This window comes from Scyliorhinus canicula, chromosome 8, assembly GCF_902713615.1.
Source record: "Scyliorhinus canicula chromosome 8, sScyCan1.1, whole genome shotgun sequence".
NCBI classification, from domain to species: domain Eukaryota; kingdom Metazoa; phylum Chordata; class Chondrichthyes; order Carcharhiniformes; family Scyliorhinidae; genus Scyliorhinus; species Scyliorhinus canicula.
Window position 1 is genome coordinate 193,227,065 of NC_052153.1, and position 22,564 is coordinate 193,249,628.

The 22,564-nt window shown below is 48.7% G+C and overlaps 1 protein-coding gene across 2 annotated transcripts in view; it reads right to left on the reverse strand.

The window, feature by feature from the left end:
• Positions 1-2,568: 2,568 nt before the first annotated feature.
• Positions 2,569-22,564, reverse strand: part of c8h5orf34 (chromosome 8 C5orf34 homolog) — a 56,498-nt gene continuing 36,502 nt past the window's right edge. For both annotated transcript variants that reach the window (XM_038805943.1, XM_038805944.1), the window contains exons 9-13: positions 21,455-21,643; positions 18,698-18,828; positions 16,215-16,322; positions 14,400-14,440; positions 2,569-4,924 (exon numbers count right to left, since the gene is read on the reverse strand). In XM_038805943.1, coding sequence (XP_038661871.1) covers positions 4,632-4,924; positions 14,400-14,440; positions 16,215-16,322; positions 18,698-18,828; positions 21,455-21,643 — 762 coding nt within the window. In that variant the 3' untranslated portion in view covers positions 2,569-4,631. The remainder of the gene's footprint in view (positions 4,925-14,399; positions 14,441-16,214; positions 16,323-18,697; positions 18,829-21,454; positions 21,644-22,564) is intronic.

A 22,564-nucleotide genomic window follows, 5' to 3' on the forward strand; every position in this document is an offset into this window, starting at 1 on the left:
GAACGCTCCTTCACAGAAGGTTTAGATTTAGCCAATTTATTATTTTTTTATTGGGCAGCCAATATGGAGAGGGTACCGGGGTGGTTTAGTGATCCTGGTTCTATACGGGGCCAAATGGAGGCAGGTTCCTGTCAGGGTTCCAGCTTTGATGCAAGATTTTCCTCGAATCCGGTCATGATGCCCACTGTAAGAATCCCGAAGCAGTTCAGGCTTTTTAAATCTTAGCTCCATGTCTTCACTGGCCCCTATCTGCAGTAATCACCCCCTTTTGCCAGCGGGTTTAGACTCGATGTTTAGGCCATATTTAGGTTTATAATTCAAAATTTTCATTATAACTAAAAATATTCAATAAAAATGTTTTTTTTTTTAAACTCACCCTTTTACTTCTTAATTCTTTTCTTTGGAAAAAAAAATTAAATGACCAAAAGAAGAAAATGACAGAATTGTACTAACAGCAAAGTGCACAATGTGCTGCTTTACAGGAATGGTTCTGTGGATGTTAAATAAGTCAATCCATGTTTCACAGTTCTGGCAGGGACATGTAACTGAAACAGGCCAAGGGACACACCCAAAATAGAAAATAATTGTGCCAGGGAAAGCAGAGCTTCGAGCCAGAATACAGAGAACACAGCCAGAGTAACAAAGCCAGTTCAGCTACAGAAAAAAAATAAACTGTTAACTGCAGAGAATATTCTCGCATCCCAAATTAGAACTGAAACACCATCGTCTTAAGAAGCTGTAAAACAGCAATTGGAAGGAAAGACCAACCAGTACACTCCCTGTTTCATTGATTTCAACCCCACCACTCACTACCTTTGCTTTCTCTTTGTATGGCGGCACGGTAGCACAGTGGTTGGCACTGTTGCTTCACAGCACCAGGGTCCCAGGTTCAATTCCCGGCTTGGGTCACTGTCTGTGCGGAGCCTGCACGTTCTCCCAGTGTCTGTGTGGGTTTTCTCCGGGGGCTCCGGTTTCCTCCCACAAGTCCCGAAAGACGTGCTTGTTAGGTAATCTGGAAACTCTGAATTCTCCCTCTGTGTACCCAAACACGCAACAGAGTGTGGGACTAGGGGCTTTTCATAGTAATTTCATTGCAGTGTTAATGTAAGCCTACTTGTGACAATAAAGATCATTGGAAGGGCGGCACACGGCACAGTGGTTAGCACTGGGACTACGGCGTTGAAGACCCGGGTTTGAATCCCAGCTCCGGGTCACTATCCGTGTGGAGTTTGCACATCCTCCCCGTGTCTGCATGGGTTTCGCCCCCACATCCCAAAGATGTGCAGGTTAGGTGGATTGGCCACGCCAAATTGCCCCTTAATTGGAAACAAAATTAATTGAGTACTCTATAATTTTTTTCAAACGATTGTTATAATTACAATTACTTTAAGAGTGGCACAGTAGCACAATGGTTAGCACTGTTGCTTCACAGCGCCAGGGCCCCAGGTTTGATTACCGGCTTAGGTCACTGTCTGCGCGGAGTCTGCACATTGCCCTCGTGTTTGCGTGGGTTTCCTCCGGGTGCTCCGGTTTCCAGCCATACAAGTACTGTGGTTATAAGAGCAGGTCAGAGGCTGGGAAATCTGAGGCAATTGACTCAACAAAAGCCTGTTCATTACGGGAACAAGTCAGGAACGTGATTGAATACTCTCCAGTTGCTTTGATAAGACATCCAAGATAAAGCAGTAAGCTTGACTCACCAGCCTCCCTCCACCACTGGGCAGCAGTGTGCACCACCTAAAAGATGGGCTGCAGCAACTCACTAATGCTCCTTTGACAACACCTTCCAAATCTGCAGTCTCTTCCATCTAGAAGGGCAGTGTGGCCGGCTACATGCGACACACACACACACACACACACACACACACACACAGGTTTTCAAAATTCCAAACAATTTTGACAGGGTAAAGAGGGATATTCTGTTTCCACCACTTGGCATGTCAGTGACTGGGGGGGGGGGGGGGGGGGGGGCGCACAATTTTAAGATGGTCAGTAAGAGAGCTCGGAGTGCGATGAGGAGAAACGTCTTTACTCAGAGAGTTGTTGGGGTTTGGAATGTGCTTCCTGGGAGAGCGGTGGGGGTGGATTCCGTTGGAGGTGGATTCCATAGAAGGTTTCTTTTTCTCACATGTGAAATTATAATTTCAGTGGCTACGGCATTTTAAACTGCACAAGAAGGTTCCGATCATAAAAACAAATGGAAGTGATTTTACAGAGTAGCTAGAATTTGGAACACATTCCGAGAGTGGCTGAAACAAAAAGCGTGGACGCATTTCAGGAGAAGCTGCATAAATACATGAGAGAGAGAAGGAGACAGCGATAAGTTGATGAAGCGTGTAGAGGTTGGAGCATAAACACCAGCGTTTCTGTGCCGCAAGTTCCATATAGCAGTAAGCCTAACCATCAGTGAAAAGGCTCGGATCTCAAAACGCATTCAACAACATCCCCCATCCCCAATGAGCATTCAAAGCCTTTCCCCAGTATCCCAGATAGTGGGTACGTATGCACCTGAACACAAAACAAAACAGGGATTCCAGAATTCTCAATCTCACCAATCCCTACAAGGAATTTAAATTAAACGACTCGTACTTTTTATTGAATATCACAAAGTTAAAAGTCACTGTTAAGAATCTCATTAGAACACTAATCGATTGAATGCAAGATGATAGTAATTTTTAAAAAGCACAAGTTTGTTAGCTCCGATTGATGTGCCACTACTGTTTAAACCCCATTCGCAATCAAAGAGAGATAAGAGTGATTGAAAGAATGACTTTCGACAGTCACCAATTCTACTTCACAAAACTTTCACAGATGGTGAGTGATTTTGCTGTGCAGTGCCTCTCGTTATGTAGGCGATATTTCCAGGTCACGTATTTAAAGGCTTCCTTTGAAACCTGTAAATCCTCTTCCCTTGAGGGGAAAAACCCATTTCCCTTGCAACATCTGGAAAGCTTTACTATCAAATGACTGGATGAAGCCATTGGACTTGAAGGGAACCGGGGTGTGTGCGTGTGGTTGGGAGGGGGGGCTCCTAACTCTCAGGTTGTGTTGCCTGCTTCAGACTAATGTAAAAGCTTTCCTTACCCCTCTCCCAGCTGGGACTTACTGCAGACCGCTTCTCATCAATTGATATCAAACAAACTGGAGGACGCATTTTAGCTTTGGAATGGTTTGCCAGCTCCGGTTGTACTCAGTGCTTCACTATGTGGTGCTCCGTGACATCCAGGTGTGTGAACCCAGGTTCCCCATTGCAAAACTGGCGCACAAAAGCACATTCATCAAGTATTGCTTTTTGTCTCTCTGTATATTGCATTAATGGATTTAAAGCAAATTGGTCTGAAATTGTACTTAATTTAGATGGACTGATTTGGGTAGAATAGTTAAGTGCATTCATTTGCAGTTCATTATCGCATGGGTGTTGTCCACTATTCTTCCAATCAGTTGCAAAAGCCCCATCAGCCTGTTTCACTTAAACGTTAAGAGATCTTCAAGCACTAATTAAAGGATGGGGGGATTTGGGGGGGGGGGGGGGGTTTCTCACAGAGACTCTGGGCCAATATTTTTCCCTCAGCCAGCACCACGAAAGCCGCCAGATTATCGCCTGACTGTTTTTGGGATCTTGCTGTGGCCAAAACAGCTGTTGCCGGTTGTGCACATAAAAGCAACTGTTCCTCAGGAGTAATTTGCCTATAGTTCCTCCAAATGTTTCTCGGGAGCATTACAATCAGGAGGCATGTTTTATTTCTGGGATTGTGGGCTCAGACACGGTTAGAATTCCGCAGGTCTGATTCTGGGACTCAGCCCATCGCCCACCCCACTCCAAACAATGCCTGACCATCAAAGGAACTCCACGATATTTTCATTCAACACACCTCAAAACACTTTTATTCTCCGTGGACAATTATCCCCAATTATCTCAGAAATACTACTAGATGCACAATAACACAAGAGGCTGCGAAAAGGTTACCCGCATCTGTATAGCATCGAGTCACAAACTCATGATATCCAAAAGAACCTTTTGAATTGTTGTCACTGCTGCATTGTAGGAAACGCAATTCAGTTTGCGCACAGTAAACTCCCACGAACAGCAATGTGAAAATGATCTGATAACCTTTGTTGAAATAGGTTGAAATATTTATCAGGACACCAAGAACCTTCCTGCTTTTAAAAAAAAAATAGCAGCCAGGATTCTTTACATCCATCCAAGACCGAAGACTGGGTACGGGGGAGGGGCTCACTTACTGAAAAGACAGCATCTCCAACCACGCAGTGTTCCCCCCAGTGAGTTTCAGAATGGATTCCATGCTCAAATCTTGGGACTTGAACCCTTGACTTTCGATTTTAGGGTCGAGGTGCTACCCCCACTCAGCCATGGGCCCACCGAGAGATGAAAGGTCCCATCAAAATCATTCACTGCTAACTCACCTGGCAATGCCACTTCTGAATGAGGTGGAGTGTGCCACTGCCTTGGGATCCAGCAGATTTTGTTTTAAAGTGCACAATGAAATAACGGGGTTGCAAGGACTTGGGGAGTCAAGTCAGCAGGTACTCAGCATCAATGTCGAATCCACAATCCTAAAGTGCATGGCACTTATGAAAGCCTCCCACCGTGAAGCACCAATAGGCCTTAATCACAGTCTCAGAGCCCGAAGTCCTTGCTGCACCAGTGGGACATTTCCAACCTCCCCCCTCTGTTCTCCCATGATTCCTGCACTCTTTGTCCCTCTCGTTGCCTTTACACTCCTCTTGTTCACCTCCAGCAGCAGCTCGATGTCTTCGATAGTTTGGCCTGTCTGTCTCAGTGCCATTTCCACACTCTGATTCCCCGCTTCGTGACAGAGGCTGAGGGTCTCTGTAGGTTGAAGATCAGGACTGGTGTGCGATAGGGGGCCTTGCTTCAGGCAGTTGGAATTCTCCAGGAGAACTGAAGGCAATACTATTAAAGAAAACTCAAGTTGATCAATTTATCAGAAAAATAAAAGTGAGATCTCCTGGTGTTACAGAGGTGTGTTGATGTCTATGGTTATATTTCAATTCATTCTGCTGCACACATATATATGGAACATTAAAAAAAAAGGCAATTTCAACTGTTAAAACAAAGGCACATACTTAAGATGGCTGCCACATGCCACCTGACGTTTGAGTAAGTTTGGCCAAGCTTCATTACAATGAACATGCATAGACCACTTCTGGTGGAATGTTGCACCTGCCCTTATCAGGACTTATTCCAAAACAGCCAGCCCAAAAGGTCTCATTTTGTGGCTCTAGGTCACCAGAGAATCCTCAAAACTGATTATGCATACAAATGGTAAGAACCCCTCACTGCCTCTATTGTATGTCAATGGCTTTGAGCATAAAACTCCTTCATTGATAAGAATAGACCACTGTTTTTCTTTCATCGTGTATCTATGGCCTCTCAAAGAGAAGCTGACGGGGCTCTTCAATGAGAAACTGTTCAAGTCAAAAAGCAAGATTGAGAGTGACCTCTCCAGTCTCTTCAACAAGTGTAAAATGCCACATCCTGTGACTGCTGAAGCCAATCTGACACGACTGTTTGAAAACCAGCTCTTTCTACCAGAAAAATAAGCTTAATAGTAATCATCACAGACCAAAACACTTCATTCTTTAAAAGTTTTTCATGATGAAACGCTGCTGATTTTGGGGAAGTCTATAGAAGAACATTTGAAGGCAGCAAAAAGATGTTCGTCCGTCTCTCTCTTTCAACTATATCAGACTGTGGACAGCAGACAGACACATCCTAAAGACTTTAAATTCCAAGCAGCATTTCCAGCCCATAAAACCCAAAGACTCTCACTTTAAGATCCGTCTCTGCCACGGACAACGAAAGATTCAATCAATGAACTCTTTATATCGGTGTCTTTTATTGTTGAATCTTAATTTAGCCAAACGTTAACCTTCTCTACTTTGCACGTGCGGTGCTGAGGTGTTGAGGTGTTTTTGTTAATATCTTTATTTGAGTGGGTTTGTAGCTGAATAAAGACAAACAGAGAATGCCCGGAGTGCAGGGGCGTGTCCACCAGGTCAGTATGGGTGATCCCACAGGACCGGGGGGGGGGGGGGGGGGGGGGGGGGGGGGTTAGGATTGTTACCTGAAATGTAAGGGGACTCAACGGCCCAGTGAAAAGATCCAGAGTGTTCGCCCACCTCAGAAGCCTAAAAGCAGACATAAAGTTTCTACAAGAGACGCACCTGAGGGAGAAGGACCGACTGCTGGTAAGGAAGGGCTGGGTGGGACAGACGTACCATTCATGCTATGGGACGAGGGCTGGGGGGGGTGGGGTAGCAATATTAATTAGCAAAAGTACGAGGTTTACGGGAACCAAGACAGTTCTAGACCCGGGGACAGTACATCATGGGCAGCGGTGTCCTGGAAGGGGCACCTGGTGTACGCTCCCAACTGGGACGACTCAGAATTCATAAAGAAGACCATGGCAGAAATCCCCGACCTTGACACACACCAACTGATTATGGGGGGGGCGACTTTAGCTGCGTGCTGGACCCACTGACCGGCCGATCAAACCCCAGAACGGGGAAAACGTCCGGCATGGCTAGGGAGTTAGGGACCTTCATGGAACAGATGGGGGCAGTGGACCCATGGAGGTTCCTGCACCCAGGGGAAAAGGAGTTCTCGTTATTTTCACAGGTGCGCAAGGTATACACCCGTATCGACTTCTTTGCAGTGGGGAAATCGGTGCTTCCAGGGATCACGGGAACGGACTACTCCGCAATCGTTATCTCCGACCACGCTCCACATTATATGGATGTGAGGTTGGAGACGGTTCGTGCCCAGCACCCCACATGGAGGCTGGACACGGACCTCCTGGCCAACAAGGCTTTCTGCCAAAAAATATCACAGGCCATTGGCGATTACGTTAGTAACAACCAAAACGGGAAGGTCTCACCCACCATGTTCTAGGAGGCACTGAAGGCCGTGATCAGAGCAGAGATCATAGCCTACAAGGCAAGTAGGGATAGGGATAGGGAAGAGAGGTAACAGCTAGTGGACACCATTCTGGAAATCGATAGAAAGTACTCCAAGGCCCCGACCGTAGAGCTGCCGGCGGAGAGGAAAAAGCTGCAAATGGACTTTAACCTGCTATCCGCTAGGAAAGCAGTGTACCAACTCCGCCAGACACAGGGGACCTTCTACAAACACGGAGACAAGGCTGGCCGCCTATTGGCTCACCAGCTCAGAAAGCAGGCAGCCACGAGGGAAATAGCGCAGGTTAAGGATAGCAAAGGCAGACTGGTAACAGGGCCAAAGGAGGTCAATCAGGCATTCGAGACCTTCAGAGACTATACACCTCCGAGCTTCCCGAAGGGGATGCGGGAATGAAACAGTTCCTAGACAGACTGGAACTGCCAGTGGTGGGGGAAAGACAGGCGGGGGGAGCTGGAAGCACCAATAGACCTGGGAGAAATCATGGAGAGCATCAGCTCCATACAGGCGGGGATGGCACCGGGACCCGACTTCTACAAAAAATGCGCACCAGTCCTGGCCCCACACCTGAGGGACATGTTCGCGGACTCACTGGCAGGGGGCACCCTGCCCCCAACGCTAGCGCAGGCCACAATCTCACTAATACCCAAAATAGATAAAGACCTGACGGAATGTGGATCATACACACCCATTTCACTGCTGAACGTGGATGCAAAAATACTCGCAAAGGTCCTGGCCAAAAGGCTGGAGGGCTGTGTACCAGAGGTGGTCGCAGAGGACCAAACGGGCTTTGTCGAGGCAGCTCACAGCGAACATCAGGCGGCTGCTAAACGTAATAATGACCCCCTCCGGGGAGAGAACACCAGAGGTTATCATCTCCCTAGGCGCAGAAAAGACCTTTGACAGAGTCGAATGGAGCTACCTCCTCGAGGTACTGGAACGGTTTGGGCTGGGAGCAGGATTCACCGCCTGGGTGAGGCTCCTGTACAACGCTCCCAAAGCGAGTGTCCGAACTAACACCACCAGCTCTGAATACTTCCAGCTACAGAGAGGAACAAGACAGGGCTGCCCCCTGTCCCCACTCTTGTTCGCGCTAGCGATCGAACCCCTGGCGATAGCCCTGCAGGACGTAAAAAGCTGGAAGGGAATCCGGAGAGGAGACAGAGAGCACTGAAACAAATGGGAAAATGCTGGAAAATCTCAGAAAGTCTGGCAGCATCTGTAGGGAGAGAAAAGAGCTAACGTTTCGAGTCCGATGACTCTTTGTCAAAGAGAGCAGAGCCTCACTCTATGCAGATGACCTGCTCCTCTATGTCTCAAAGCCACAGGAGGGACTGCAGGCAAAACGGCAAATACTGAAAGAGTTTGGAAACTTCTCGGGCTACAAACTTAACCTGGGAAGAAGGGAGACATTCCCAGTGAACCCAAATGGGGGAGGGGCAGAGCTGAAGGGGCTACCGTTCAAAACAGCCCAGAACTGATTCCGTTACCTGGGGATCCAGATAGCCAGACACTGGACACAGATCCACAAGTGGAACCAGACCGGCCTGGTGGAGGAAGTAAGAAAAGACCTTCAACGGTGGGGCTCACTCTCACTGGTGGGGACAGTGCAGACAATCAAGATGAACGTACTGCCAAGGTTCCTCTTCCTGTTTAAATCTATACCGATCTTCACTCCCAAGGCCTTTTTCCAAAACATAGACAGGCTAATCATGGTGTTTGTGTGTGTGTGTGTGTGTGTGTGTGTGTGTGTGTGTGTGTGTGTGTATTGGGGGGGGGGGGGGGGGGGGGGGGGGGGGGGGGGGGGGAGGAGAGAAGAACCCGAGAGGGGGGGGGGGAAGAATCTGAGAATTCGCAAGCCGACATTGCAAAGAGGGAAAGTCAGAGGGGGCTTGGCTTTACTGAACCTACAATACTACCACTGGGCAGCAACAGCAGAAAGAGTGAGGGGATGGGTACAAGAACCCGACACAGATTGGGTACAAATGGAGGAGGCATCCTGTAAAGGAACAACACTCCGGGCCCTGGCCACAGCAGCACTCCCATCCTCCTTAACAAGGTACACAACGAGCCCAGTGGTAGGGGCCATGCTGAGAACGTGGACCCAGTTGAGACAACACTTTGGGATAACCAAAATGTCCCGTATGGCCCCCACCTGCGGCAACCACAGATTCCCCCCCCCCCCAAGCCATGCTAGATATCATCTTCAAAAGGTGGAGGCGGGAAGGGGGCATAGTGACAGTCAGGGACTTCTACGTAGGGCGCAGACTGGCGACACTGGATGAACTGATGAGGAAGTGGAGGCTAGCAAGAGGACAGGAATTGAGACACCTCCAAATAAAGCACTTCCTCCGCAAAGAGACAGTAGGGTACCCTGGGGCCCCAGAAAGCACATTACTGAGGCTCTGACAGGCACACACAGCAAGAAGGGGGGGCTATGTGGGAAAATATACAGACAGCTACTGGACAGAGCCCAAAGTCCACTGGACGGAACCAGACAAAAAAGGGAGGAAGAACTGTGGACAGAGGTAGGATGGGGACTCTGGAGCGAAGCACTGAGCAGGGTGAGCTCCAGCCCCTGCTGCGCAAAGCTCAGCCTAATGCAGCTCAAAGTGGTGCACAGAGCCCACCTGACCAGAACCCGAATGAATAGGTTCTTCCCGGAGGTGGGGGACAAATGTGAACGGCCAACCACACCCACATGTTTTGGGCTTGTCCCAAACTTGCTGGGTTCTGGCCAGCCTTCTCCGAGGCAATGCCCAAGGTTGTGGGGGTGAGGGTGAAGCCATGCCCGATAGTGGCAATCTTTGGGGTATTGGAGCAGCCAGAGCTACACATGGGGAAAGGGGCCAACGCCCTCGCTTCCCTAATCGCACGCCAGAGAATCCTCCTCGGCTGGCGATCAGCAGCACCACCCACAGCTGCAGACTGGCTCGCTGACCTCTCCGAATTTATCTACCTGGAGAAGATTAAGTACGCCATCCAAGGGTCAGAGGAAGGCTTCCCGGATACTTGGGGGCAGTTTGTCGGCCTGTTCAAAAACCTGTTCGAGGCCAGCAACGAGGAGTAAGCCTGGGAAAAAAGAAAAGATGAAGAACCAAAGGACTGTGCAACCTTGAAGGGGGGGGGGGGGGGGGAGACAGCTGTTTATAAATATCAGAAAAGCCAATAAAGAGATTTTCAAAAAAAAAGAATAAAGACAAACCCCGTACTTGTTTAAACTCAAGAATGCCTCTCGGATTGATTGTTTTGGAATCAGCACTGAACTGGCACATTCATCCTTAGAAATATTTTCAAACCTTGTTGCGGTCAACTGAGAAGTGGAGACTAAACAAGTGGGTAACACCAAATCCACAAGAATAATTGGGGTGCCAGCCTTAAGGACTGTCCTGGAGTTTCCACAAATTGATGATTCATCTTCAGAATCTTGTGAGCAACACCAGAAGACAATAAGCGACATTCAAAAAAAGTGTTACTTCTCATTTTCTTCGCATCCTGTTTATTAGTTATAAAAATACCGAAGATGAGGGTTAAGTGGGGGAAAAGTCAAGAAGATTTAAATTGGCTAACAGAGTTTGCTAGCTTCCCAAGAATCCATGAGAAGATGGGCCAGCGGGAGGTTGGGCTTTTCAGCTGGTCAGTGGCTGGGGTCACAGTGGCTGGGGCCTCAGTGGCTGGGGCCTCAGTGGCTGGGGCCTCAGTGGCTGGGGCCTCAGTGGCTGGGGCCTCAGTGGCTGGGGCCTCAGTGGCTGGGGCCTCAGTGGCTGGGGCCTCAGTGGCTGGGGCCTCAGTGGCTGGGGCCTCAGTGGCTGGGGCCTCAGTGGCTGGGGCCTCAGTGGCTGGGGCCTCAGTGGCTGGGGCCTCAGTGGCTGGGGCCTCAGTGGCTGGGGCCTCAGTGGCTGGGGTCTCAGTGGCTGGGGTCTCAGTGGCTGGGGTCTCAGTGGCTGGGGTCTCAGTGGCTGGGGTCTCAGTGGCTGGGGTCTCGGAATATGAGGGATTGGCTGATGGAATCTCCAGGAGTATACCCATGCAGAGTAGCCGACTTTACCTATTGCTGATTCGTCACCAAGCTAGATTTTTGTGCTCAGGTTGGAGTTCCTTACCTCAGGAAGAATGTCAAGGTCATGGAGAGGGCACAGAAGTGATTCAGGAACAGGATGTCAGGGGTAAGAGGTTTTAGTAATGATGAAAGACTGAACCAGAGAGACCGTAAGAAAAAAAAATCATTCAAAATGCCGAGTAGACTTACAGCAGGTGACCAGTTTTGGAACAGCAAGGACTGTCCTACAGCCAAACTAACAGTTTTAGGGGCATTTGTTTTCTTTAATCTATTTATTTAAACAGATTTCTCCCATTAACTTCACTATTCCAATCCCCTTCAGAAATGAAGAAAGCGGAAGGTTGGTTAACAGGCCCAGCCGAGAGATCCTCACCACTCTGATTAATCCTCCCAAAATGGGAATCATACACATGGCAGATCCCAAATGGATCCCAGGCTAAAGAGGCTGTTTCTGTTGTCAGCTCTGTGATATACGGGCAGCACGGTAGCACAGTGGTTAGCATAATTGCTTCACAGCTCCAAGGTCCCAGGTTCGATTCCTGGCTTGGGTCACTATCTGTGCAGTCTGCACGTTCTCCCTGTGTGCGCGTGGGTTTCCTCCGGGTACTCCGGTTTCCTCCCACAGTCCAAAGATGTGCAAGTTAGGTGGATTGGCCATGATCAATTGCCCTTAGTGTCCAAAATTGCCTTTAGTGTTGGGTGGGGTTACTGGGTTATGGGGATAGGGTGGAGGTATGGGCTTGGGTAGGGTGCTCTTTCACAGAGCCTGTGCCAACTCGATGGGCCAAATGGCCTCCTTCTGCACTGCAAGTTCAATAATCTATACTGTACTCCTGGTGAGGACCTTTCCTGTAAACCAGTCACGGTTTGTCAGCATACAAGTTAATACAGTCTACTGTCAGTGACAACTAAAATCTGCACAGAACAGGAAGCCATTTAGCCCATCGAGCCTGTTCCCACCATTCAATTCGATCACAGATGATTTGCTATCTTGAGTCCATCAATCCGCCTTGGTTCTATAATCCCTTAATACCCTTGTAATTTTAACTCAACCCAGGCTTAGTCTCATCCAATTTAAGGTGCTGCATCGGGCCCACATGTCCGGGACTAGGATGAGTAGGTTCTTTGGGGGTGAGGACAGGTGCACCAGGTGTTCGGGGAGTCCGGCGAATCATGCCCATATGTTCTGGGCATGCCGGGCACTGGAAGAATTCTGGAAGGGGGTGGCGGGGACGGTGTCGAGGGTGGTTGGATCCAGGGTCAAACCAGGGTGGGGACTCGCGATTTTTGGAGTTGCGGTAGAGCCGGGAGTGCAGGAGGCGAAAGAGGCCGGTGTCCTGGCCTTTGCGTCCCTAGTAGCCCGACGAAGGATCTTGCTGCAGTGGAAGGATGCAAGGCCCCCCAAGTGTGGAGACCTGGATCAGTGACATGGCGGGATTTATAAAATTGGAGAGGGTCAAATTTGCCCTGAGAGGATCGATACAAGGGTTCTATAAAAGATGGCAGCCTTTTCTGGACTTCCTGGCTCAAAGATAGGTATCTTGGTCAATAGCAGCAGCAACCCGGGGGGGGGGGGGGGGGGGGGGGGGGTGTTCCTTATTGTAGTTTCTATTATGTAACTTAATATTGTGTTAATTTGCGCTGTTGTTAATATGCTGTGTTGTTCATGGAGGTGGGGTGAATATTTATGATTGCTAATATTATTGTTATTTTTGGTATTTTATTATGGTTTGTTGTTGTATAAATTCAAAATTTTTCAATAAAAATTATTTTAAAAAATAAAAATTTTTTTTTTAAAACTCAACCCGAACAGAGCGTTCCTGTAATCAGCTTCAACTCTTCAACTGGACCCTTAATTTATATACCAAAGAAAATACAAGCCTAGTGGATGCAACATGCCATCATAATGTAACCCTTTTTAACCCCAGTATCATCCTGGTGAACATAAGAACATAAGAACTAGGAGCAGGAGTAGGCCATCTGGCCCCTCGAGCCTGCTCCGCCATTCAATTAGATCATGGCTGATCTTTTGTGGACTCAGCTCCACTTTCCGGCCCGAACACCATAACCCTTAATCCCTTTATTCTTCAAAAAACTATCTATCTTTACCTTAAAAACATGTAATGAAGGAGCCTCAACTGCTTCACTGGGCAAGGAATTCCATAGATTCACAACCCTTTGGGTGAAGAAGTTCCTCCTAAACTCAGTCCTAAATCTACTTCCCCTTATTTTGAGGCTATGCCCCCCAGTTCTGCTGTCACCCGCCAGTGGAAACAACCTGCCCGCATCTATCCTATCTATTCCCTTCATAATTTTAAATGTTTCTATAAGATCCCCCTGAAGCTCTGTTGCATCCTGTCCAATGTTGATGGCCATACAGGTTGTGGGTGGCGGTGGTTAGCACTGCTGCCTCACAGCACCAAGGACCCGGGCTCAATTCCGGCCTTGGGTTACTGCGTGGAGTTTGCACGTTCTCCCCGTGTCTGCGTGGGTTTCCTCCCACAGTCCAGAGATGTGCAGGTCAGGTGGATTGACCATGCTAAATTGCCCCTTAGTATCCAGGGATGTGCAGGTTAGATTAGTGGGTTACAGGGATGGGGCGGGGTGGCAGGGGAGTGGGCCTGGGTAGGGTGCTCTTTCGAAGAGTCGGTGCAGACTCGATGGGCTGAATGGCCTCCTTCCGCACTGTAGGGATTCGACGATTTGTCCTTGCTAGCCATGTCTCAATGATGTCATTATCAGAGCTCAATCTGGATCTGGTACTTAGTTTCCCTTCACGCTCTGGTTCCCCTTCCTCCTTTACAGCCTCGGCATAAACTCCTTCAAAACACCATAATCAACCACTTGGTCCGGGCTGAGCTCCACCACCACTCCCCCACCCTCACTGACCCCACCACCCGTCTCACTCTGTCCCAGCTCCAAGGGCCTGATCACTCCTTCCCTCCCTGTGCCTCGTGACAAACCAGCTTCTTTCAGCACTGGTGTCCCACCTGAGGCTCCTTGCCGCAGAATCCCTCTCTACCCAGATCCGAGCTACCTACCCTCTCTAGATCCTCTTTAAAAAGTCCTGTCATCAGGGCAGGACGAGAGATATTAGGAATCAAACAGAAAGGGCAATAATGACAAAGGGCAAAGTAAGTGGAAGGAAGACACAAAGAAGAAAAACAGAGAAGTATTTGAAGTATAGAACTTGTATTTATGTAGCACCCTTCATAACCTCAAGACACCTCAAAACTCTTTACATCTGAATTGCAGCCACTGTTTTAACGGCAGAAAAACAAAGAAGGGAGACAGGTTCCCAGAAGCTAAATTAAATCTTACAATTTCTGACCCAAGACTCACCAATCGTGCATTAGAATGAACATGTCAAAAGGATACAGTTAAACCTCTGGATTTTTTGAAGTTCTGCAATCACAGACCTGCAAAAGACAGAGAAGTTTGTGAAGCGTTTCACCCAAGGAAAGTCTGGAACAGACACTGAATATTAATGTGGCCTGGGGTGACCCCAGATCATTGCCTCATCAAAGCTGTAATTAGCCCTCGCATTCTGAACAGGAATCTCACTCACCACCCCTGCTGGGGGAAGTTTGGAAGACCATCAAAATGACTGAATGGAGGTAGATTGATTAGATGTGCACGGTCAGATGCTGTCAATATTGCACCAGAGACAATGGAGGTACTTTTTAGTGGGTAGGTGCAGAGTTTTGTACACAGGAGGAAGTTTGTGCAGAGCACAAAAAACAGCCTAGACTTACTGGAGCTGTTCCTAATGTAAATTTCTTGAGCCACACAGATTGGGTAGATCCTAGATTCCAATTCCTGGTGTGTGGCACTTAGCTGAAGGCTCCAGCTACCAGTCCCTTTGGGAAATGGAACAGACGAAGTCGAGTTCATGCTCCTCTCTGCTCTGTAGTTTTTTTGTCAATTCTTTCGCAGGATGTGGGTATCACTGGCAAGGCCAACATTTGTTACCCATCCCTAATTGCCCTTCAACTGAGTGGTTTGCTTGGCCATTTCAGAGGACTGTGAAAGGTCAACCACATCCCTGTGTGTCAGGAGTTACATATAGGCCAGACCGGGTAAGGACGACTGATTCCCTTCCCTAAAGGGCATTAGTGAACCAGATGGGCTTTTACAACAATCAATGAGCACGGTATAGCACGGCAGCATAGTGGCTAGCACTGTGGCTTCACAGCGCCAGGGTCCCAGGTTCGATTCCCGCTTGGGTCACTGTCTGTGCGGAGTCTGCACGTTCTCCCCGTGTCTGTGTGGGTTTCCTCCGGGTGCTCCGGTTTCCTCCCACAAGTCCCGAAAGACGTGCTGTTAGGTGAATTGGACATTCTGAATTCTCCCTCCGTGTACCCGAACAGGCGCCGGAGTGTGGCGACTAGGGGATTTGCACAGTAACTTCATTGCAGTGTTAATGTAAGTCTAGTTGTGACAATAAAGATTATTATTATGAGTGTTGTTGCGGTCACCATTACTGGGACTATCTTGATATTCTAAATTTTAAAAATCAAATATAAATTCCACCAGCTGCCGGGGTGGGATTTGAACCTGTGTCTCCAGAGCGTCAGCTTGGATCTCTGGATCACTGGTTCAGTTACATCACCACTGCACCAACATCTCCACCAGCCTGCACTCATACTCGTCAGCCAAGGAAACGATGGGCTCAGGTGTGATGGCCTGGTAGAATAACCAGCTGACATCCAGTGACCAGGCTCACTGAGTGCAGAATAGACACTGTACTCAATGGTCACTTGTCGACACACCCCAGTGAGGATCACTGGCTTCAGAAGGTGGGGAGAGAATTGGAAAGAACGTTTCTGAAGCAAGTGTATAACTTACTTTAATAGACTTGTTTCACTGTTCAAACCCAACTACCCTGCCCGTGATAGGACACCCATGTTAATGAGGACATCACCAGGGGATGAAAATCAGCTAACTGAGCAGTAAAGATATTAGCTGCTCACAGGAATGGCTCCAAATTGGCCTTTACATTGGGATTTGGGGGGTTTGGAATGTGCCTCCATCAGGAGAGAGCGTGGACTCTGCATGAGGAAGACAGAAAGTCTGACTGTGCCGGCTGGTCAGTAGCTCATTTTGTAGACTTGAGCACTTTGATGGATTTCTGCACGGCCAGGAAGCAATTAAAACCTTTAATCTGAACACAGAAAAGAACCGACTCCTCACCTGTTCTCATCCTGTACATTTACCCGTGGATTGGGATGGTCCACTGCTGTTTGCTCACTGCCGCCTTCGCTGACCCACCGGCACCAGTCCATGGCCGCAGTAACGTACCTAAAGAAGTCAGAGAGAACGCAAATTAAACAAATCATAAGCTCACCCCCATCATTTGATCCCATCAGGGGTACGCCCAAGCCCAATCTGCTGTTTTTCTGGTTCTCCTCTCCTATTGGCTCCTTATTGGTTGTGTGTGTACCAGGTTCACCAGTGGGGCCACGGGGTAGTGAGTGAAAGGGCAGAGCACGGTCTGAAATTCATTCTGCTCAGGCCAACACCCCAACAGGCTCGGAGCAGGTGGAGCAGCCTGTTCTCGGCCACTGTGGAACCGTTGCAGATTATACTCCATGGTCACCCCCACATGCACCACCACACCTGGTTCCAACAACCTGCACATTAGCTCTCTGCACTTAGTTAAACAGGAGGTGTTCCTAAAGGGAGAGTGTGTCCACTCTGAACCAGAGAACCAAAACTCTAGCGATGACTGCAGGTTCCTTAGGAGCTGAAATTGGAGCGTTAAGGCCCAAAGCCCTGGAATTCACTCTCTAAACCTGTCCATCACTCCACACTCCTTTTCAACCCTCTTTAAAACCCAACATTTTGTTCATCTCTTCCGCTGAATACACTCATGCAAAGCACCTGTGGGACATTTTCTAGGGTGAAGGCGCTAGTTAAATGCAGGCTAAGTGCCTGTACAACAGCAGTATGTAGGCCATACATCCAAGCAATTGGCTGATCGAATCAAACAATAAGCTCCTTTGGTTGGTCACAACAGAATACAAACCCAGACTTAATCACCGTGTGTTTGCAAAACTCAAATCAACTGTTAGATGTGTTTCCACAATTGGGCAGCACTTGCTGAACAATCCTGGGTGCGCCAAAAACTGCACTAATAACCAGTTTAAAATAATCAGTCGAGCTTGTAACATGGCTCATAATAATAATAATCGCTTATTGTCACAAGTAAGCTTCAATGAAGTTACTGAAGTTCTTCTTCTTATTATTGTTATTGTTATTACTGCGAAAAGCCACTAGTCGCCACATTCCAGCACCTGTTCGGGGAGGCTGGTACGGGAATTGAACCCGCACTGCTGGCATTGTTCAGCATTGCAAGCCAGCTATTTAGTCCACTGTGCTAACCCAGCCCTAATTTGCTTGATACACAGGAACCTGCTCTCTGCAAACAAAAGGAATATGTTCAAGCCTTGTCCAACTTTTTGAATTAACTGGAAGCATGGGGAGCCTATAGTTAGAATCATAAAATACCTACAGTGTAGGAGACCATTCGGCCCATCAAGCCTGCACCGACCCTCCAAGAGAGCGGCCCACTCCCCTGCCTCATTCCCATAACCCCACCTAACCTCTGGACACTAAGGGCAATTTATCACGGCCAATCCACCTAACCTGCACGTCTTTGGACTGTGGGAGGAAACCGGAGCACCCGGAGGAAACCCACGCAGACACGGGGCGAATGTGCAGACTCCGCACAGTCACCAAAGATCGGAATCGAGCCTGGGACCCTGGCGCAGTGAGGCCATCCCTGTTACTTTGTCCGTGGCAACGCTTCAACCAATCAGAGCCAACTTGCCAGCCAATCTGGACCCTTTTCTCCTGTAGTATAAATTGTTGTGATCGTTTGAAATTTGGCATTCTTGCATTTGTCCCGAGGAGTTCATGACGAAAGCAAGTCAGCGACATGTCTTTCTTTTCAGCAATATGCAAGTTATTTTGTTGAATGCTCATGAAGCTGTCCTGAAGCAAAGGAATCTGGCACCATTTAGCATCCTGATCTTGGGAAGCAAATCTTCCAGACATCTGCCAACATTCCGGCACAAGCAATTGGTGAGTGGCAGTAAAGCGATCATCCATCCTTTCCACGGCCCGGTGTCGAGCTTATGCCTGGCAAACCCCCCCCCCCCCATACCAGCACCACTGAGACTGGAGATTTTGTACGGGTGGGGGTGTCAGAGCCGTGAATCCACACAATCCAGCCCACCAGAGCACGGTGTGCTGCTCAGCGCTCTTCCTGCCAACTCACTCACTGAACTGAACTGATACCAGGGCTGACTGGCTTCAGTTCTGTGGAGACACTGGGATTGCTCCCCTCACAGCAGAGAGGGCGAAGGGGCGATTTAATAGGGTGTTCAAAACCATGAAGCATTTTGAAAGAGTAAAATTAAAGCAACGGTTTCCGTTGGTAGGAAGTTTGGTAACATGAGGAAATATATTTCAGATAATAGGCAAGGAATCAGAGAGGAGATGAAAAGGAAAAGGAACAGCGAGCATGTGAACGAGGGCAGGAGAACGCGAGTGGAAGCAGCGAGCGGAGAGACTGTGACAAAGTACGAGAGAGCGAGCAAGCGGGAGCCCCAGACGGTGAGGGGGAAAGAGGAGAAACACACTCAAAAGCCATGCGATGGACTGACTCTTACCCCTCATACACTCCGGCAGAATTCATTGGTACCAACTGGGAGGATCCATCTGGGAACAATAATTGGCAGCAACCAGGTTTGACGTTTGTTTGTGTTTCCCTCAGTACCACAGGAGAGAGCACGGGTTTGCACTGCTCAAAAGAGAATAAGGGCCTGATTAAGGAAAACGGCATTATGACATTGCCTCATGAACCGCCATCTGTCTGAACTTGCCAAGTGTTCACATTTGTAATGTTAAATATTCTGCACTTACCTCATCATGGACACAGGGCCTTGGGGGAACTTGTGCATGGAACACTGAAGCTAACCACAGGTACAGCAGGAAGGCTCATGGGATGTTGGCCCTTATTTCAAGGGGGCTGGAGTTTAGTCGGGAAATCTCACATGTGGGGTACCATGAGCAGTTTTGGTCCCCAGATTTAAGGAAATACTATTTCATTGAGGCGGTTGACAGAAGGTTCACTAGGATGCTCCCCGGTATGGAGGGATTGTTTTAAGAGCAGAGGTTAAACAGGTTGGGACTCCCACATTGGAATGTAGAAGAATGAGAGGTATCTCATTGAGACATATCGGATTGTCGGGGGCTTGAAAGGGTAAATGCTGAGAGGATGTTTCCCCTCGTGGGAGAGTCTCGGACCAGAGGGCAGAGTCTCAGAATAAAGGGGTGCACATTTCAGACTGAGATGAGGAGGAATTTCTTCTCTCAGGGAGTTGAAGGTCTCTGGAACTCCTTCACAAAGAGAGGTGTGGGGGCAGAGTCCTTGTGCATGTTTAAGGCTGAGACAGATAAATTCTTGATCAGTAAAGAAATCAATACAAAGGGCAGGAACGTGGACATGTCGGATCAGCCATGATCCTATTAAATGGCGGAGCAGAGTTGAGGGGCAGAATGGTCTTATGGGCCAACTTATTTCAACCAGGGTAGTAATAGGAGTGTTAACAATTGGCCCCAGTGGGCAGTGTTCTCATTCCTGAATACCTCCTGTGGGAAGTCACATAGGATCGGGTCCAACAGAGAGGAGCTATTCTTCTATGAAGGGTCCTCGTCCTTGCCCAAAGCCCAGAGGTGCCTAATTCTAGCAGCTAACTGGGGAAGGGAAGCCTTGGATAGCATCAGGACCCCTGACAATCTTCCACATCCCTGGCCTAGGGACAGAGTTCCCTGTTCCTGATGTGCCCCAGTGGAAACTGGCAGTTTAATAGAGACCGCCTTAAAATTCTGGTACTTTAAATATTTGACAGAGTGTTTTGAACAAGTATTTGATGGACCATTACAGATATCACAGCGATTGCCAAGTGCACCTGCCACAATTTCAGGATGCTCTGAAGTATTTTACAGCCAATGATGTATTTATGCACAGCAAGCTCCCACAACAAAAATGAAAAAAAAAACATGGCGGATAATCTGCTTTGTTAGTGATATTGGTCAGGATATTGGCAGGTCACCGAGAACAGCTCACTGCTCGCCTTCGAAATAGTGCAGTGGGATCTTTACACACGCATGAGGGGGCAGATTGTACAACATTTCATCTGAAAGGCAGCATCTCTGACAGTGCAGCATTCCCTCAACAATGCACTGAAGTGTCAATCTGGATTCCTTGCTCAAGTCTCTGGAGTGGGTCTTTAACCTACATCCTCCTTGCTCAGTAGCCAGAGTTGTAACACTTTGAGGAAGTGTTTTCATCCAAGTTTGTGGTTCCTGGCCTCGTACCAGAATTTACCCACATCCAGACTAACACTGTGGTGTGGTACGGAAAAAAAGCACAGTTGTCAGAGGCGACAACTTTGGGACGGGGTGGAGGTTAAAAACCAAAAGATGGTTAGTACATGGGGCGGAAAATAATAATAATCTTTATTATAATAATCTTTATTGTCACAAGTAGGCTTACATTAACACTGCAATGAAGTTACTGTGAAAATCCCCTAGTCGCGCCACATTCCGGCACCTGTTCGGGTACACGGAGAGAGAATTCAGAATGTCCAATTCACCTAACAGCACGTCTTTCGGGACTTGTGGGAGGAAACTGGAGCACCCGGAGGAAACCCACGCAGACACGGGGAGAACGTGCAGACTGCGCACAGACAGTGACCCAAGCCAGAAATCGAGCCTGGTACACTTGAGCTGTGAAGCAACAGTGCTAACCATTGTGCTACCCTGCAGTCCAAAACAGAACTGGTAGAAGAGAGTTCTCATCTGAATCTATTGAATTGAGTCATTGGAAAGATGGGCAACAGGAATTAGCCGAAGTGAAAAAGAAAGGAAATTAGTACATCATAGAAAAATTACAGCACAGGTGGCGCCCATTTGGCCCATCTTGTCCATGCCAGCCCAAGGACACCCAGGCACCCTCTGTAGTCTGGAGAGAAGGGTAAGCAATGAACTCACTGGGAGTTGCAAGTATGAAATGGTACAAATAATGACAAACTGATTATTACATTAAAGGTCAATAAAATAAGAGAAGTTCAATTTAAAAGCCACAAAGCATTTAGACAGATTGACTGAAATGTGAGGTACTGGATTCAAAGATGTCAGAAGTGCAGTGAAATTGGATGGAAGGCGCCAAATGGTCTTTTCTTACCATTGACTGTTTCTTACACAATCCTACACTTACAAAACATACTGCATACACACTAACAAATAACACAGCAAGTGTCACACAAGTTTAGATGACAACAGCGCTCTTTTCTCTCCCCCACCTCTTGCACTGTTCGGCTGTGCTGAGATATTCTACATATTGCACATTCTATCCGACTGACCTGTAATGAGGTCCTCCCCTCTCCCCGGTGCTGAGGCCCAAAGTCCCAGGATGTGTTCAGCCTCGTGCCGTCACAGAAACTGATGTGGACCTGCCCGTCAGAATGTGCCGAAAATCTTCCAACGCCCCAAATCATTTTCTCGTGTAGAAGAACCGGGAGCTGGCTGAACACTCCTGGCTGGAACAGCACCTTTACAGAGAACAGAATAATCACAAGGGGCTCACTGGGGAAACCTGGTTTCGGCCTGAAGCCTACCATATCCACAATCAGACCACAAGCATATTGCTAATGGATAGACAACTGATATTTAATAAGTTAATTGAATCAGCAACCTTCACCTGTATGTTTTTTTTTAAACAAGAGTACAAAAGGCCGTTGCGTTCAACTTAATTGATCCATCCAGAAAGATGCTGAGTCCTCCCTGGATAACAAAAATATCGGGCGGGATTCTGCCATAATCGGCGGGGCGGGCAACTCCGGCGGGAAGGAGTGGCGTGAACCACTCCAGCATCGGGCCGCCCCAAAGGTACGGAATCCTCCGTGGTTTGCGCCCAGCCTGCCGGCGGCAAAGGGGCTTGGCGCCATGCCAACTGGCGCCGAAGGGCCTCCGCCGGCCAGCGCGAGTTGGCGCATGCACGGGAGTGCCAGAGTGTGCTGGCGTCATCCCAGCGCATGCGCAGAGGGCTTCATCTCCGCACCAGCCATGGCAGACCGCTACAGCCGCTGGTGCGGAAGAATAAAGTGCCGCCACAGAACAGGCCCGCCCGCGGATCAGTGGGCCCCGATCGGGGGCCAGGCCACCGTGGGGGCACCTCCCGAGGCCAGATCCCCCCGTGCCCACCCCTCCCCCCGAGAACCCCGGAGGCCGCCCACTCCACCAGTAAGTTCCTACTCTAATTTACGCCGGCAGGACCGGCAAAAAAATGGGCGGCCACTTGGCCCATCGCGGGCCGGAATCGCCGGGGCCGCTGACCGGCGCAATTTCCGCCCCGGCCAAATCCCTGTTGCCAGAGAATTCGGCAGCCGGCGGGGGCGGGATTCACGCCACACACCTGGCGATTCTCCCACCCATCGGGGGGGTCAGAGAATCCCGCCCATCATTTCCAAAGA